Raw genomic sequence first — 16988 nt, 5'->3', positions numbered from 1 at the left:
TTATTGGATGATTTTAACGAATTGCAATTTTGCCTTTTGGACTCTGAGGGCCGCTATAGGCCAGAATGTCCCAGTTAAAGGACATCTTGTGCAGTACCTCCCACCATGTCGGTTGTATTATTTTCCCGTCTATGGACGAGCGCATTGCATTTTACAAGGACACGAAACGCCGTGAAGCAGGATCGCTCTTTGTTACTTTCGTTCAATACGCTGTTGTCGACGTCTTTTGGCTGATCTTGTGTGGAATATCAAAGACGACAAGGGATCTTTACGTTTTCATTGAGAATACAACGACACTGAAAGAACAATGGGACGCTACGTCGGATGGCTTCTATTTATCTGGATCTTCTCTCTCAGCTCGGTGCTCGGGCAGGTCAGCTACACCATACCTGAAGAGATGGCGAAAGGCTCTGTAGTCGGTAATATAGCACAGGATTTAGGTTTGGATGTGAAGAGACTGAAGTCAGGTAAAGCCCGTATTTTTACCCGTGAAAGTATCGAATATGTCGAGCTGAGCAGGGAAAGAGGAGTCCTCGTTATCAAAGACAGAATAGACAGAGAGGCCATCTGCGGACAAACGACACCTTGTGCGCTCCATTTTCAGATCATATTAGAAAACCCGATGGAATTCTATGGTATAAATATCGAGATCACAGACGTGAATGACAACGCCCCATTCTTTCAAAAAACCGACGTGAAGTTTAAAATCAGTGAGTCTGCTGCAAGTGGAGCTAAATTCATACTGGACATGGCGAAGGATCCTGACGTCGGGACAAATGGCTTGCAAACATATATCCTAAAACCAACAGATAACTTCGCTCTGAAATTAAACAGTCAAGATGGCAATATTAAATTCATCGAAATGGTTTTAGAGAAACCCCTCGATAGAGAACAACATGAACACCTCTCTTTAGTGTTAACGGCAGTCGATGGCGGAGAGCCGCAGATGTCTGGAACAATGCAGATCTTGATCTCGGTTCTAGACGCCAATGATAACGCTCCCGTTTTCACCCAGTCTGTTTACAAAGCGTCTATTAAAGAAGGCGCTCCGTTAGGGACCATTGTTACTACGGTTACTGCGACTGATGCAGACGACGGAGAAAATGGTAAAATAACTTACTCCGTTTCAAGTATGTCAGGTAACACCTTAGGACTATTTAAAGTAAATGAAGAAAATGGGTCTGTGACATTGAGCGGCAATATTGACTACGAAAAAGCTCGAACATTTGAGATAAATATACGCGCTAGTGATGAGGGAGGTCTAGTCGACTCTTGTATATTAATTGTAGATGTCATTGATGTGAACGACAACACACCTGATATTCACATTATGTCTAAATCCAATGTAATATCAGAAGACGCTAAACCTAACACAGTCGTAACCATGATCAATATAGAAGATGCAGATTCAGGTGAAAATGGCAAAGTGAAATGCTCCATAAATGATGACATTCCTTTTGCCTTGAAGTCGACATCTAACAACTTCTTCAGCTTAGTGACGGACAGTGATTTAGACAGAGAGAAAGAGTCCGGTTATAATATCAGTGTGACGTGTTCTGATGAGGGAGTGCCTTCGCTTTCCAGCAGCGTCACAATCGCCCTTCAGATCCTAGACGTCAATGATAACGCGCCTGTCTTTTTAAAAAAATCATACGAAGGATACATCGTAGAAAACAACGTACAAGGTTTCTCTATATTCACATTGAACGCAAGAGACGCAGACTGGAACCAGAACGCTCGTGTCTCTTATATACTAGAGGACTCCTCTTTAAACGGCGTGCCCGTCTCCTCTTATGTGTCTGTTAGTGCTGACAGTGGAGTTATACATGCAGTCCGCTCTTTTGACTACGAGCAGATTAAAGATTTCCAGTTCCGTGTTAAAGCTCAAGATGGAGGCTCTCCTCCCCTCAGTAGTAACGTGAGTGTGAAAATACTGATCCAGGACCAGAACGACAACGCCCCTCAGGTTCTGTATCCAGTCCAGACTGGTGGTTCTCTGGTGGCTGAAATGGTGCCTCGTTCAGCAGATGTGGGCTATCTGGTCACTAAAGTGGTGGCTGTTGATGTGGACTCTGGACAGAATGCCTGGCTCTCCTATAAACTACAGAAAGCCACAGACAGGGCGCTGTTTGAAGTGGGGTTACAGAATGGAGAAATAAGAACTATCCGCCAAGTCACTGATAAAGATGCTGTGAAACAAAGACTGACTGTTATAGTGGAGGACAACGGACAGCCCTCTCGTTCAGCTACAGTCATTGTTAACGTGGCGGTGGCGGACAGCTTCCCTGAAGTGCTCTCGGAGTTCACTGACTTTACACACGACAAGGAGTACAATGACAACCTGACTTTTTACTTAGTCCTGGCTCTGGCTGTAGTTTCCTTTCTCTTCATCACGTGTTTAGTGGTGATCATATCAGTGAAAATCTACAGATGGCGACAGTCTCGTATCCTGTATCATTCCAATCTCCCAGTGATTCCATATTATCCACCACGTTACTCTGACACTTTGGGGGGGACAGGGACTCTCCAGCACGTGTACAATTACGAGGTGTGCAGGACCACTGACTCCAGAAAGAGTGACTGTAAGTTCGGCAACGCTGGTAGTCAAAACGTTCTGATAATGGACCCCAGTTCTACAGGCACCATGCAGCGAATACAGAGTGAAAAGAGCATCCTGGATGAACCAGACTCTCCACTGGAGGTTAGATATTTCATAATAGACACATAAAGTGTATAGGAAGGTTTCAATGATGCTTTGAAGTTTCCAAGCCGTCTTTGTACTTATTGTCCAAAAACTGTAAAACAAAGCAACCAGTTTTCATTCTTATTATAATGGGGATATGGCTGGGAATCACTCTGATATCACGTGAAACCCTCCTATACCTGTTGAAAAAACATAGGCATATCGTCATCAAACATTTCAGCACCATGGACAGTAACAATATGTGAACGTTATCGCTATCAGCATGTCTTCTCTGTATATATGTTATTTGTGGTTGATTCTTGCAGTATCATTTTACGTCCATAGGTGCCACTGTGTATTAGTTAGAGGATGGTGGTATCACTTTCGTCAGTCCCCCTTTTATCTCGCAGAGCGAAACTGTGTAGGTCTACCGCGTATAACTCACATTACACCGACAAAGGAACCGTTTTTGAATAAGACTTAACTTTGTCTCGTTGTGTGATTGGCTATTTTTGATCTCCTAATTTCAGCTTTCACGTGGATTTTAAAAGGATGAATCGTCTTTGTCGTGGATTACAAGGAGTTGCCTTTCCGCTGTTCCTTTTCCTTTATATTGCTGATGTATCGCTCGGGCAGGTCCGCTACTCAATTCCCGAGGAAATGGCGACGGGTTCCGTCGTGGGGAGCATCGTTGTGGACCTTGGTTTGGATGTCAATAGGCTGAAATCCGGTCGCGCCCGTATATTTACCGAGGATGATAGTGAGTACATCGGGCTGAATTCGGACAAAGGGACGTTAGTCGTCGCCAAGAGAATAGACAGAGAAGTCCTGTGCGGTCAATTGTCTCCCTGTTCTTTACATTTTCAGATTATATTGGATAACCCAATGGAGCTGCATCGTATAGATGTGGAAATTCTTGATATAAATGATAACGCCCCTGCTTTCGCTAAGAAAGAGATGAGTTTTCAGATCAGCGAAATGGCTGTGAAGGGATCACGTTTTTCGCTTGATAGTGCAATAGATCCTGATGTATCAATGAATACGCTTCAAACATACAAATTAACTCATACGGATCATTTTAAATTGAACATACTTTCTCGCGCCGATGGTACAAAGTATGTGGAAATGGTTCTGGAGACGTCGCTAGACAGGGAAGAAAAAGACGAGCATAAATTAATATTGACAGCATTCGATGGTGGAAACCCTCAGAGATCGGGATCAGTTAAAATAAACGTTATTGTTATGGACGCAAATGATAATGCTCCGGTTTTTAGTCAACCCGTTTTCAGGGTGAATGTGCCAGAAAATGCGTTGAAAGGGAGTGTAATTCTAAAAGTCAGCGCCACTGATATAGATCAAGGAACAAATGGAGAAATAGTCTATTCTTTCTCTCAAAATACCAACAGTGCATTGTCTCTATTTAATATAGACACCACTACTGGGGAAGTTACTATGTATGGTGTATTAGATTATGAAAAGGCTAAACATTATGAAATTGATGTAGAAGCCAAAGATAAAGGTGGATTAACAGATACAAGCAAGATACTGATTGTTGTAATTGATGTCAACGACAATGCGCCAGTTATTAATATCATATCATTCTCAAATCCCATACAGGAAGACTCTGCTCCAGAGACTGTCATAGCAATGTTCAATATCAAAGATTTAGACTCAGGTAAAAATGGTCAGGTTAAGTGTTTCATCAGCCAAGATTTACCTTTCAAAATCAAGTCAGCCTCATCTAATTTCTATAGTTTGGTGACTGACGATGCTTTGGACCGTGAACTAGTGCCAGAGTATAACATAACAGTGACTGCCACTGATGGTGGATCCCCCCCTTTCTCTGTCAGCAAGACGATTACTCTGAAAATATCAGACGTCAATGACAACACCCCGGTGTTCTCACAGCAGTCGTTTATTGCATACGTCAGTGAAAATAACTTGCCAGGAAAGTCAGTGCTCTCTGTCAAAGCCAACGACAACGATTTTGGAAACAATGCACGCATTTCATATTTCCTTAATGATAACCGGGTTAATGAAATGTTGACTTCAGCTTACTTTTCAATTAATGCAGAGAGTGGGGAGATAATGGCAGTGCGATCTTTTGACTTTGAGCAAAGAAAAGAGTTTACGGTTAGTGTCAAAGCTCAAGATGGAGGCTCTCCTCCCCTCAGTAGTAACGTGAGTGTGAAAATACTGATCCAGGACCAGAATGACAACGCCCCTCAGGTTCTGTATCCAGTCCAGACTGGTGGTTCTCTGGTGGCTGAAATGGTTCCTCGTTCAGCAGATGTGGGCTATCTGGTCACTAAAGTGGTGGCTGTTGATGTGGACTCTGGACAGAATGCCTGGCTCTCCTATAAACTACAGAAGGCCACAGACAGGGCGCTGTTTGAAGTGGGTTTACAGAATGGAGAAATCAGAACTATCCGCCAAGTCACTGATAAAGATGCTGTGAAACAAAGACTGACTGTTATAGTGGAGGACAACGGACAGCCCTCTCGTTCAGCTACAGTCATTGTTAACGTGGCGGTGGCGGACAGCTTCCCTGAAGTGCTCTCCGAGTTCACTGACTTCACACACGACAAGGAGTACAATGACAACCTGACTTTTTACTTAGTCTTGGCTTTGGCTGTAGTTTCCTTTCTCTTCATTACGTGTTTGGTGGTGATCATATCAGTGAAAATCTACAGATGGAGGCTCGAGCGTCACCTTTACAAATCAGGTGTAAATCTTCCGGTTATTCCGTATTACCCGCCTCTCTATGCTGACGTAGGGACCGGTACCTTGAAGCACGCGTTCAATTACGAAGTTTGTGGAACGACTGACTCTCGCAAGAGTCAGCTGACCGAGTGTGCCCGGCCCTTCAGTCAGAGCACCTTGAACCGGGACCACGATGTCCCTCAGACTATGTCCAGGTCTACAACGCACTCCATGGATTTGATAACAGAGGTGAGACCTCACAGATGTCTCCACAGTTAGTTTGCCAAAGGTGTTGTTTGTAGTGGTGAGAGTGATTAACAGTCCTTTAGGCCACTTATACATCTTCAAAGCCAGCAGCACTACAAACAGGAAGATACAGAACTATGTTTTGTTCATGCATTTTCTTTGTTCTTGCTCAGTTACTTTAAAAGCATACAGAGCTGTGGTGGCTACTTGGTTGTATCCTGACGTTAGTTTAACAATGATTAAACGTTTTTAAATGCCTTGCATGGTTTAGATGGTGAAAGCCTGTGTTTGGGTTAGATACAGAACTGAGTGAGTACATAATAAATACACATGTTATTCAGTTGGTCCTGTATATATAAAATGCAGAATGTGTATATTCTAATTTGAACAGATGTAGTCTATTATGGGATATCATTGTGTATTCCTTCCATTCTAAATTACCATTGTGCACGTTGATCTGTTATGAATGTGGAGGCGAGCTGCTGCATTGAGGCGTGTAGCCATGCTGAAGCATCACTGCAGTGGAACATTTCCTTCACGTACCCATGGACAACACACACACACACACACACACACACACACACACACACACACACACACACACACACACACACACACACACACACACACACACACACACACACACACACACACACACACACGGCGCACTTTAGATTCAATGACCTAGTTCCCTTCTTTACATGCTGCCGCCATTTTCCCTCTTTCTATACTTATTATTTTATGAAGCCTGCGCTGACAGAACCAGAGGGAAATAACTATAAAAAGCCTTATTTAGTAATTATATAGATTGAATAGAACAGATGGAAGCCGGAGGATGGCTGTAAACACGATGCAAGGGTGAGGCTAGGGAGAGAACATGGGCAGACGTGATGGAGAGCCTGTGAAAGAGGGAGGGTGGGAGGGAGTTGTTGCAGAGAGGCAGAGAGAGGAGAAGCAGGAGGGGGAGGGGAAGAGCGACACGCTGTAGCTGGTTCAGCCTCCACCATCCCCAGCGCAGCATCCGCGTTTGGTGATGCTAGGGAGCCATTTTGTTCAGCCTCTCTCTCCCTTTGTCTGCTGTGGAGAGGAAATAGGAGAGAGAGCGTGTGTGTGTGTGTGTGTGTGTGTGTGTGTGGGGGGGGGGGTGTATGGGGGTGTCATGTGTGTAACAGGGTAAGGGGCATGGGTGCTTGGGACTGACAGGAAGGTCCATAACAAGATGTCTTTGTGGTGTGAAAGAGGGATGAAAAGAGAGCGAATGAGATTAGAGAAAGAAGGCTCTGCTGTGCAGTTGCGTAAGGAACTGGGACAGGGGCCGAACACGCCTGATAATACAGTGAAGATCGGGCTCATAGCAGTCAGTCCAGAAATAGGCCAGAGTATATTGCGGTCTAGCTGCATGTAAGACAGCAGCCCTTGATTACAGTGAATCTGAATGGTGCGGCATACACCCCGCCCTCTTTCTCTTCATGTAACACGTCCTGGTTTGAAATAGGTTTCTGCTGTTGTATCCTAGATGTGTTTACATCTACCAGACTACTCAAGTGGAGCGTGACACTTGCCAATGGTTGTTTCCTTGCCAATGCTAGCAAATGCCTCCAGTGACAGTAGTGCTTCCTTGTGTGGCTTGATACAAGCAGGGTATTGTATTTGACTGTGTTGTTAGCTAATTGACAATATCCGAATGGCATGTGCCTTGAGAAGCACATCGACTGTACTATGAAATGCATTTGCTGTGTGTGCGACTTTGTAAACTCATTATCCTCTGAAACAAAGTGAGAGAGAGTGTGTGTGTGTGTGTGTGTGTGTGTGTGTGTGTGTGTGTGTGTGTGTGTGTGTGTGTGTGTGTGTGTGTGTGTGTGTGTGTTATCCGTGGCATTGGGGTTGTTTGTAACTTCATTTTGCCATGAGGGAACAGTGGTGGGCGGGGGACGTCGTAAACATTCACCAGAGGGCAGGAAGTGAGACGTACTGTGAAGCCCCTGGAGAGTTCTGTTTTAACGACACTACTGCCGCACATGTGTGTGCTTTACCTGTTGCGACTGTGCTCCAATCATTAGGTCGCAGGTTCCCATGATTTGTTAGCCTGGGAAGGGTTTTACTCAGGATTGTAAACCCTAGTGGTTAAAAGTTTCCCCACAGGGGGTCAAGTTCATAGTCATCTAAAGGTTACATCCTGCTTTCTAGTTTTAATTTAGACCATGTGTCCACGTATCATGTTTGCTTATAAACACTAGAAGCAACAGCACTTATTATATAACTCAAAATGCAATGGCTTGCTGCAGGGTGCAGATGGAATCAATATAGCAATTCTTTTCAAGTTAACTTTTTGCGGGTTAATTGATGTGCCACAGGTCAAAAGTTGAAAAGATCAACAGGTCCCACATGTTTGTCCTAAAGCCTTTTTACAGCCATCTTCAGCGAATGTTTGTCTACCAGTCTTTATGTGTGTTTTGACCGGGGCGTCCATTATGTGGCTGTGAACAAATACACAGAATGCGCATGCATACGCACCTAAAACTGTCAACAACGTCATGGGCAAAATGGAGTAGGGGACACATACTGAGGTCTGTAGAGCTGTGACTCCAGTGCTGTGGCAGTTCCACGGTCTTCACTGGCAGGGCCTTGTTGAGTTTTGCAATGTCGCTGTGTTGCTACTCATCATTTATGTGCTTATGTCCTACTGCATACTGCTGTATTTACTGCTGTTAGTTGGGCTAGTTGTCTCGTGTTTTTCACCTTCGGTTGGTAGCTTAGTAGCCAGCGTGCTCATAAGGTTGGTTTGGTCAGGGGGGCATTGTCACTACCTGGAGCTCGCACTTAAACGGAGCCTGGGTCTGTTGAAGGTGGCATTGCTGTTTTTAGGCTGTGATAGCCATAGGATAGGATAGGTACTAGGATAGGTAATTATTTATCGTGTTTTTCACCTTTGGTTGGTAGTTTGGTAGCCAGCGTGCTTGTAAGGTTGGTTTGGACAGGGGCCTCTGAATGTGTTTTCCTTGGATTTTGGCACAAGGGATTATAACATCTGATTCTGTGTATTAATGAAAGAAACAGTAGCTAACTACACTAAGCATCCTCACAATTTCATCTTGAGCTCATGTGGATGTGCTGCGGCACCTAATTATAAGTTACAGACATCAAACAATACAAGTTGATGTTATAGGCTATGTTGTGTTACGTTACCTGGCTTGTCATGAACATCTACAGTCAGGGTCTCCTAAGCCTTGCATTATGCATTATTTTTTAACTGTTCCAATGCGTCCCTTTGAGGAAGTCCTCTCTGCTATAAGCTGGCCCTCGTTTTTCTCCATACAAGAAAGTCCAGGATCACCCTGAGTCATTCTAAAATGGTGGTCCCTCTGCCCATCTCAATAAGACGTTTTTTTCAGTTTCCTTTATGTTTTCTGTGCCTTTATGAGCCTATCTTTAGAGCTTGTGGTTGAGATTGCCAGTGGCGTTCCTTTGATTGTGGGAATGCTAATGTGTTGAAGGGTTATGTAAGGTAACTAGGCCTGACCATATCCTTTTTTAGAGTTGTTTTTGGGGTTTGTTGTTGGCTGGTTAATGAATGTTGACACCCTTTGCTTGCTTTGGATTCTGTTAACCAGACATTTATTAGTAGTTTGGGAGCTAATTTAAAACGTTTCCATCAAAGGTGGTGATGTTAAGTGTGGCTTTCAGAAAATAGAAAATATTGAGAACTTTTGATTATAAAGCAGATGCCTTTGTTTGTTGTGTATAGTGTGGTTTCAGTAGAAGTGGGAGTGTGAAAGTCTGTCCAGTCTGATCCTTTCGGAAAGGATTACACCAGGGATTATTTAGAACAGTGGGACTGCGAGGCAAAGATACACATACATGCACACACACACATGATGATAGACTGACGCAAATCAGAGAATAGGCAATACTTTGTGAACTCATCTTCTGAAACCTCTGTGTGTGTGTGTGTGTGTGTGTGTGTGTGTGTGTGTGTGTGTGTGTGTGTGTGTGTGTGTGTGTGTGTGTGTGTGTGTGTGTGTGTGTGTACTAATTGTCCTTGCATTTGCTGCAATCAGAAAGCATGTGATTCTCTCACTCTGTTCCATACTATTCCACCACTGTCATGCAAATCAGGCTCACAGACAGGCTTGTGTTGTTATCGAATTATTATATTTAACATTACCTTTACTGATCATTATATATTATCCTTTACCATAATAGTTTGATGACCTATGTGAACATATACTATATGGGTATGGTGTGTTATTGTATAAGTGTTTCTGTACAAGTGTTACTGTGTAAGTCTGCTTGTTTTAATGCTCAGTCTGGTGCAGTCTCTCTTGCTTTGAGTCAGTCCCTTTCCCTTGTTCAGCCTTCCTGATGTCATTTCTTTCTCTGCATCCTTCCCCTCCCCCTCTCCAGCTGCACCATACTGCTGCAGAGAAAGGAGGAGAGAGAGGGACAGACAGAGAGACAGAGAGAGACAGAGAGAGAGAGAGAGAGAGAGCTAAAACTAGCACATCCTTTCTGTTCCTTACCAAGCAATGCATTGCCTTATTCTGTGCAATTTCCAGTCCATACTAGCCCCATCCTGTTTACTACAAAGCTAGTGTGCCTCTTTTATCCATTCCATCCATGAAGCCATTTATTTTATTTGTAATATCATATATTGTATTAAACATCATTGCTTATGAATGACCTTTACCAGATTACAATTTACAGTATTCATATACATAAGAGACAGGGCAGGTCTTTTGGATATCATGTAGTCTGCGAGTCAAATCCAATTCTCCATCCTCCATCTTTTTTTCTAGCCCTCTTTTTTTTCTTCCATCGATATCTCCCAGGAAGCAAGGTGGGCTGTGTTGCCACAGCAACAAGCTGACTCACTGGCAGGATTGTACCACTTTCCAATGTGGCACGGGGGGGGCAGCAGCAAGCGTAGCCGGAAGTGTGCTGCTAAGCCCCTGTATATGTTGGTGTAGAGAAGGGAGGAGCCCCCCTGTGTTTTTGCTAGGAATAGCATGGTCTTGATGCTCGAGGCCGGATTGGTGGGAGATGGGGAGGGAGAGTGGGAGATCTGTGCTATTCGGGGGGGCTGTGCTGTGAGCATGGGGGGGTGGGGAGTTTAAAGGGAAATGGACCTGTTTTCTCTTTTGTATACAGTATATAATGGCATATATTCACATCTACATTCACATGTTTTTTTTTTATTTTGTGAGGAAATCATTAGAGTACTGGTTATTAGGTATTCACCGAGTATCTGTGGATACCTACTGTTATTATGCTTGTCTTTGTATTAAGAAATGTTTTTATTTGGTAAAAGGTTAATGTAATTTTTTACGTGAATTGGATGTGTTATGGTTCATAAAGTGCCTCATTGTTATTATAGCTGGACAGCAGTCACATGACATCAAAATCATATAAAATCATATGGTAAAGAAAGGCAAGCCCTATCTATGGGAGAAGCAACCTTTTAGGTGTTCTGCTGTGCTTTGTCTGAAAGGATGAGCGCATACACACACACACACACACCCTCTTTTCTGAGATGCACAAGGCATCACAGCATGTGACCAGCTCATTAATAAGGCATGGGAGCCTACCCTGCCTCTCCTATAGGCCCTCTGCTGTCGCTATAGGGTAGTGCCCCGCTTCTGGGTCAGGGCTGTGTTTTGGCTCTGTTACTCTGGTCTCTGACCCCCTGCACTACCCTTCACATAACCTAAGCCCATCCTGAATGATGGTTTATTCCAATGAGGTCATCATTTTGCTATTGTACAGGCTACTACTCAGATGGAAGAAGAATAACTGTGTTGGTAGAGTTCTGATGTTTGTTTTTTTTGTTTTTATTTGTGTTCAAGCCAACACTATAATCACCATTTTCTGGAATTAGCACAATAATAACAACGCATCCATCTCTCTACCCTTCCTTCTCTCATTCCATATGCATTTGTGTATCTATTTATTACTATTTCCCTCAATTTGTCAATACTTGACCAATTTTTCTCTCTTCCTCTTTCTTTTATTTTATCTTTCTATCTCTAATGTGATGTATTTTTCAAATGTGCTGTATTATTGTTTCATTAAGCTTTTCATAAAAAAAAACATTGCTGTTTAGTTTCTCACAGGCTTTAGAGTTAAAAAACACAACACATTATAATAATTACCTGTGACTTTAGAGTCAGACCAGTAGCATGTACATAGGCATAGCTCCGTATAACCACAAAATGCTCCCACTTCACATTGGATGAACAAGCAGGTAAGTATGATGGTGGACAGCCCCTTCCAAACACACATGCTGTTTTGGATCACCAATCTAACCGATATATATCTTTCTTTCTCTTTTGTTGTTTCTCTTCCATGTTCCTTTCCCGTCTGTTCCTGCTCCTGCCTCCCCTCTCCCACCGCCTGTTACATCCCTGTCTCTCCAAACAAGGTAAGACACATTCTCTCTTTTAACTGAGTTAAAACACAGATACACATACTGACCAGCATGACTGTGGGGGCACACGTTACTGACAAGGGCACAACAACAAGTGTCTGTTTAAAAGCGACATTCATTTTCAAAGAAAGAAATGCTACAAACAAAAGGTTGCTACATCACAATTGAAAATGTGTTTTGGCTCAATATGATAATGGGGTCATTTTAATAGGTTGGGGTACTGGGATATAACATTTAGTCTTAAAAGCATTATAAGCATGTCCTTTGAGACTAATATATTAGAAGAACAGAATTTGTAAAGATAAGTAGAACATTTAAAAAAAATAGAAAGTATTTAGCCAAAACATAAGCATATTCATATTTAGGCTCAATGTTTTTGCCAATGTAAATACCTCTGACGACACCTACACACTGACACCCACACACACTCCTGAGGCTGAACAAACAGTGAACAGCTGCGTTTGGGTTCCTTGATGATTTCACCCCATCCCGAGGCAGGGAGCAATTTGTTTATCATCACTAGATCCACAAGCAAGTGGGTGCTTCACGAGAATAATGAGGTTCTATGTATTGCTGAAATCATTCACCAATATGGTACAAAAACGTAAGCAGTATGCCTTCTAATAAAGGTATTTCAGTACTCAAAGGTCAGTCGATATATATTTGACTCAAGTATTGGGTTGTATACCTGGTCCAGATTACACTTTACATGGGAATGGCATGCCTACACAAAATACACATTTGTGTATTTGTCCGGAAGTCCATAAAGCTATATCTTTCTCCTCTTGAGCATCATATCTTTATTAGTATCTCCACATCACTCGTTTGTGATGACCTAACCGACCACACTTTCAGTGTTTTAGACAGCTCTTAACCTCCTACCACTGTTTTTATTTTTTTTCATCCGTCTTCATTTTCAATCATGAATCGGCACATTGAGTTTACCATCTCAGAATAAAAATATTTTTGACAATGCTTTGTCTTTTTTTTTTTGATATTACAATATTGCCATTTTAACCAATGAGCACTGTGTATTGTTGTGGATGGTACAATTGTCAAAATGCCTGTATAATACATAGGCCGATTTTTTTTTTTAAATTCTAATTGCAATTTTATTGTATATGTAATATCGATGTATTATTTATTTTTATTTATTATGTTTATACATATAATAAGTAATCAGGAATACTGAGTCACTGAGAAAGAGCGAATGAGATGCCGTTGTGAGGCAGGGTTCCGCGTGCCTTGTGCAGTGACAGCGGAGGGAGTGCAGCGGCACTGCTCGGCCGCCTGTGTGGCGCTGTCCACCCGCGTGGTGCTGAAACCGCTCCGTAGCTCTCTGCGAGGCAGCGCTCCCCCCCCCCCCCCCCCCCCCCCCCTCCCTTTCCTTCTCTTTCTCTCCCCGTCTCTCACGCTGCCTCTCTACGTCTCCCCCTGTCGCCGGTTTAACTCAAAGCGGATGAGCTTTCAACTGATTAACACTGAACAATTGTATAATAATAATAATAATAATAATATAATAATATATTCCACCGTCGCCTATCTCACATCCATGTTATGCCACCGAAATTGTACCGGTGAATAATTTGCATTGGCTGGCAGCGGAAAGATCAACACTGTAATTTTATATTTGATTAATAGCAACGTATTCCTTTGCTTTTAGATTGTTTTTATGGGTTAAAACTGGCCGACGAGCTAAATTATTTGAAATTGATGCACTCTTAAACAAAGTGTATGTGTGCGTGCGCATGATTGCATGGTGATGATGAAAGGAGAGAGAGAGAGAGAGAGAGAGAGAGAGAGAGAGAGAGAGAGAGAGAGAGAGAGAGAGAGAGAGAGAGAGAGAGAGAGAGAGAGAGAGAGAGAGAGAGAGAGAGAGTGCTCTACTTACCTCCATACGGGTCTTTCATGACGGCTGCTGACAGAATCATCCGTGTATCACCCGTGCGTGTCTCTGTAGTGCTCTGTGACGTAGGGAGTAGACTGCACTAGCTATCCATGACCACAGGAAGGCAACGATGAGCCTTATCTGCCACACGACTCCACTGTACCTGCAGACAAAATATTGTGGAATAATGTAGTACACATAGCTATATAGGAGGTATGAATGGATTTGGATGATGATTCTTTTTTTGTTTGTTGCGTGTGATTAAGCTTTTATAGACACAATGATTATGATTTGTTTTTTGATTTTAGTTTAGGTTATTTATTTTAGTCTTTGATTAATTTATTTTCAGTATGTTCTTAGAGATTACAGTAGCCTACAAGAGGATATAGTAATAGTTAAATATATTCCGGGTAAGAGACCGAACGAACGTAATATATTCTGAGCCATTCATGGGCAAAACGCTGTAGAATGATAGTGCAGTGATGCAGTAGACGTTGCATTGTGGGCTACTATACGTCACTATTCTCCAGGCGCTTGCTGAAGCCCTGATTGGTAGAACACCGTGCACCAATCACGGATAGAACTGTACAAAGAGATCTACTGCATCTCTCCCGTGAAGCCTCATCCCCGCCAGCGTTGCAACGTTCAGCGAAAGAAGGGGACGCGCATGGAGACACATATCCAACAGACCCTATATGTATCATAACTGCAGAACATGAGGATTTATCAGCATTTGACGGCATGCCTCGTTGTATCCACTGGCCTTTGTAAGGAATTAAATGGAAACCAATGCGTTTCATAGATCGCGGGAAAATGTGGAGGAGACGGCATGCATGGCAGGTGCTTTTGTGGTGGCATCACTTCTTTCTCTTGTGGAATACAATAGACGGACAGGCTCGCTACACCATCCCGGAGGAACTAAAGCAGGGCTCCGTGGTTGGGAATATTTCGAAAGATCTAGGATTGGTTGTCTCTGAACTCTACCAACGTAAATTACGGATAACGTCCGAGGCTGGGAGGCAGTATTTCACCGTGGACCTGGCGAAGGGAGAGCTGGTGGTGAGTGAGCGGATAGACAGAGAGGGGCTGTGTGGACCCAAGTCACCGTGTCTATTGCCTCTGGAGGTCGTCATAGAAAACCCGTTGCAGCTGTATCATGTCGATGTTGAAATACAAGACATTAATGACAATTCACCCGAGTTTGCTACAAAAGAAAAGATACTAAAAATAGCGGAGCTTGTTAATCCAGGTGCGAGCTTTCCTTTGGAGAACGCACGGGATCCCGACGTTGGGTCGAATTCAGTGCGCTCTTACGCGATTAGTAAAAACGACCATTTCAAATTGAACGTTAAAAACCACAAAGACGGTCGAAGAATTCCCGAGCTAATTCTGGAAAAGTCGCTCGACAGGGAGAAACAACCTGTGCACAGGCTCGTTTTGACAGCCGTAGACGGCGGTGATCCTGTGCGATCAGGGACGTCTGAAATCATTGTGACAGTGATTGATAATAATGATAACGCACCGCAGTTTGAAAGACAGCTCTACGAAATTAATGTTACCGAAAACACAACACCTGGAACTGAATTAGTGCGCGTCAAAGCTACGGACGCAGACGAGGGTTTAAACGGAGAAATTGAATATTTCTTTCGAGAACAGACGATTGATTCAATTTTAGCCTTGTTTGATATTGAGCATCTAACTGGGGCTATTGTAGTAAAGGGGGATTTGGACTATGAAGAAACGAATGTTCATAGGTTTGACGTCGTTGCCAAAGACAAAGGTAACCCTGAGATGGATGGTCATTGTGCTATTGAAATAAGGGTAACAGACATTAATGATAATGCTCCTGAAATAATTGTGACGTCTATAACGACACCCATCCAAGAAGACTCAGCTATAGGGACTGTTGTTGCACTACTAAGCGCCAAAGACCCAGATTCGGGTGACAACGGTAAAGTGAAGCTGAGCGTTTCTTCAAACTCTCCGTTTAAACTTAAGCCGTCTATTTCTAATCATTACGCGTTGGTCACAAGCGGGGCACTCGACCGTGAGAACAACGCCCATTACAAAGTTAAGATAACTGCAGTTGATCTGGGCAAACCATCACTGTCTAGCGAGAGAATTATAGGTGTTGACGTGTTAGATGTGAATGACAATCCCCCAGTTTTCTCCCAGTCGTCTTATACAGTTCAAGTAAAAGAGAATTGTCCAGCAGGTAAAATACTATACTCTGTGTCTGCTACTGATTCAGACCAAAATGAAAACGCCAAGCTGTCCTACTCCATCCTGGACTCTAAAGTGAAAGACGTGTCTGTGTCCTCCTACGTCTACATCAACTCGGAGAACGGCAGCATCTACAGCATGCACTCCTTTGACTATGAGAAACTGAAGGTGTTTCAGATTCAGGTGCAGGCAAAGGACCACGGTTCTCCGTCTCTGAGCAGCAACGCTACTGTTCATGTTTTTATTCTGGACCAGAACGATAACGCCCCCGCTGTTATCTACCCCTCCTCCGCTGTCCACGGCTCCCTCTCTCAACAGAGGACGTCCCGCTCCTCCAAAGCAGGCCACTTGGTTACCAAGGTAACAGCTGTAGATGCCGACTCGGGGCATAACGCCTGGATCTCCTATAGACTGGCAGAGGCCACAGACGCCTCTCTGTTCACTGTCAACCTCTACACAGGGGAGGTGAGGACTAAACGGGCTGTGTCTGAGCAGGACGACTCCTCTCAGAGACTGCTCATAGAGATTAAAGACGATGGGGATCCGGTTCAGTCCACCACCGTCACCGTGTCCGTCCTGTTAGAGGACGGTCTCCACGAGCCCATTCTGGACCTCAGACACAAAACGGACGATTCTCACAGGAAAACGGGGAGAATGGCTCTGTATCTGATCCTCTCCCTGGCCTCAGTGTCTGTGCTCTCTCTGGTGACGTTCCTCATTCTAGCTGTTAAGTGTCTTAAGAGCAGCAGAAGCAGTGGTAGCTGCTGCATGAGACGGAGCGACAGTGAGGACTACAAGAACCCCAACAGAAACCTCCAGCT

At 43.5% G+C, this 16988-nt stretch overlaps 1 protein-coding gene across 5 annotated transcripts in view; it reads left to right on the top strand.

Moving 5' to 3' along the window:
• The window catches only part of LOC311345371 (protocadherin gamma-A11-like), a 196440-nt gene that overhangs the window by 140748 nt on the left and 38704 nt on the right, over nucleotides 1-16988 (top strand). The window contains exon 1 of one of the 5 annotated variants that reach the window (XM_084469751.1): nucleotides 117-2701. The exons of 3 other annotated variants lie outside the window; for them this stretch is intronic. In XM_084469751.1, the coding sequence (XP_084325877.1) occupies nucleotides 308-2701 (2394 nt within the window). In that variant the 5' untranslated portion in view covers nucleotides 117-307. Of the gene's footprint in view, nucleotides 1-116; nucleotides 2702-16988 lie in introns of those variants that run through there. One more of the 5 variants, XM_084469752.1, reaches the window with a different exon arrangement.

Source organism: Micromesistius poutassou, assembly GCF_964030765.1.
Source record: "Micromesistius poutassou genome assembly, chromosome: 6".
NCBI classification, from domain to species: domain Eukaryota; kingdom Metazoa; phylum Chordata; class Actinopteri; order Gadiformes; family Gadidae; genus Micromesistius; species Micromesistius poutassou.
The sequence above is the reverse complement of the archived record's forward strand: the minus strand, read 5'-3'. Positions and strand labels throughout refer to the sequence as shown.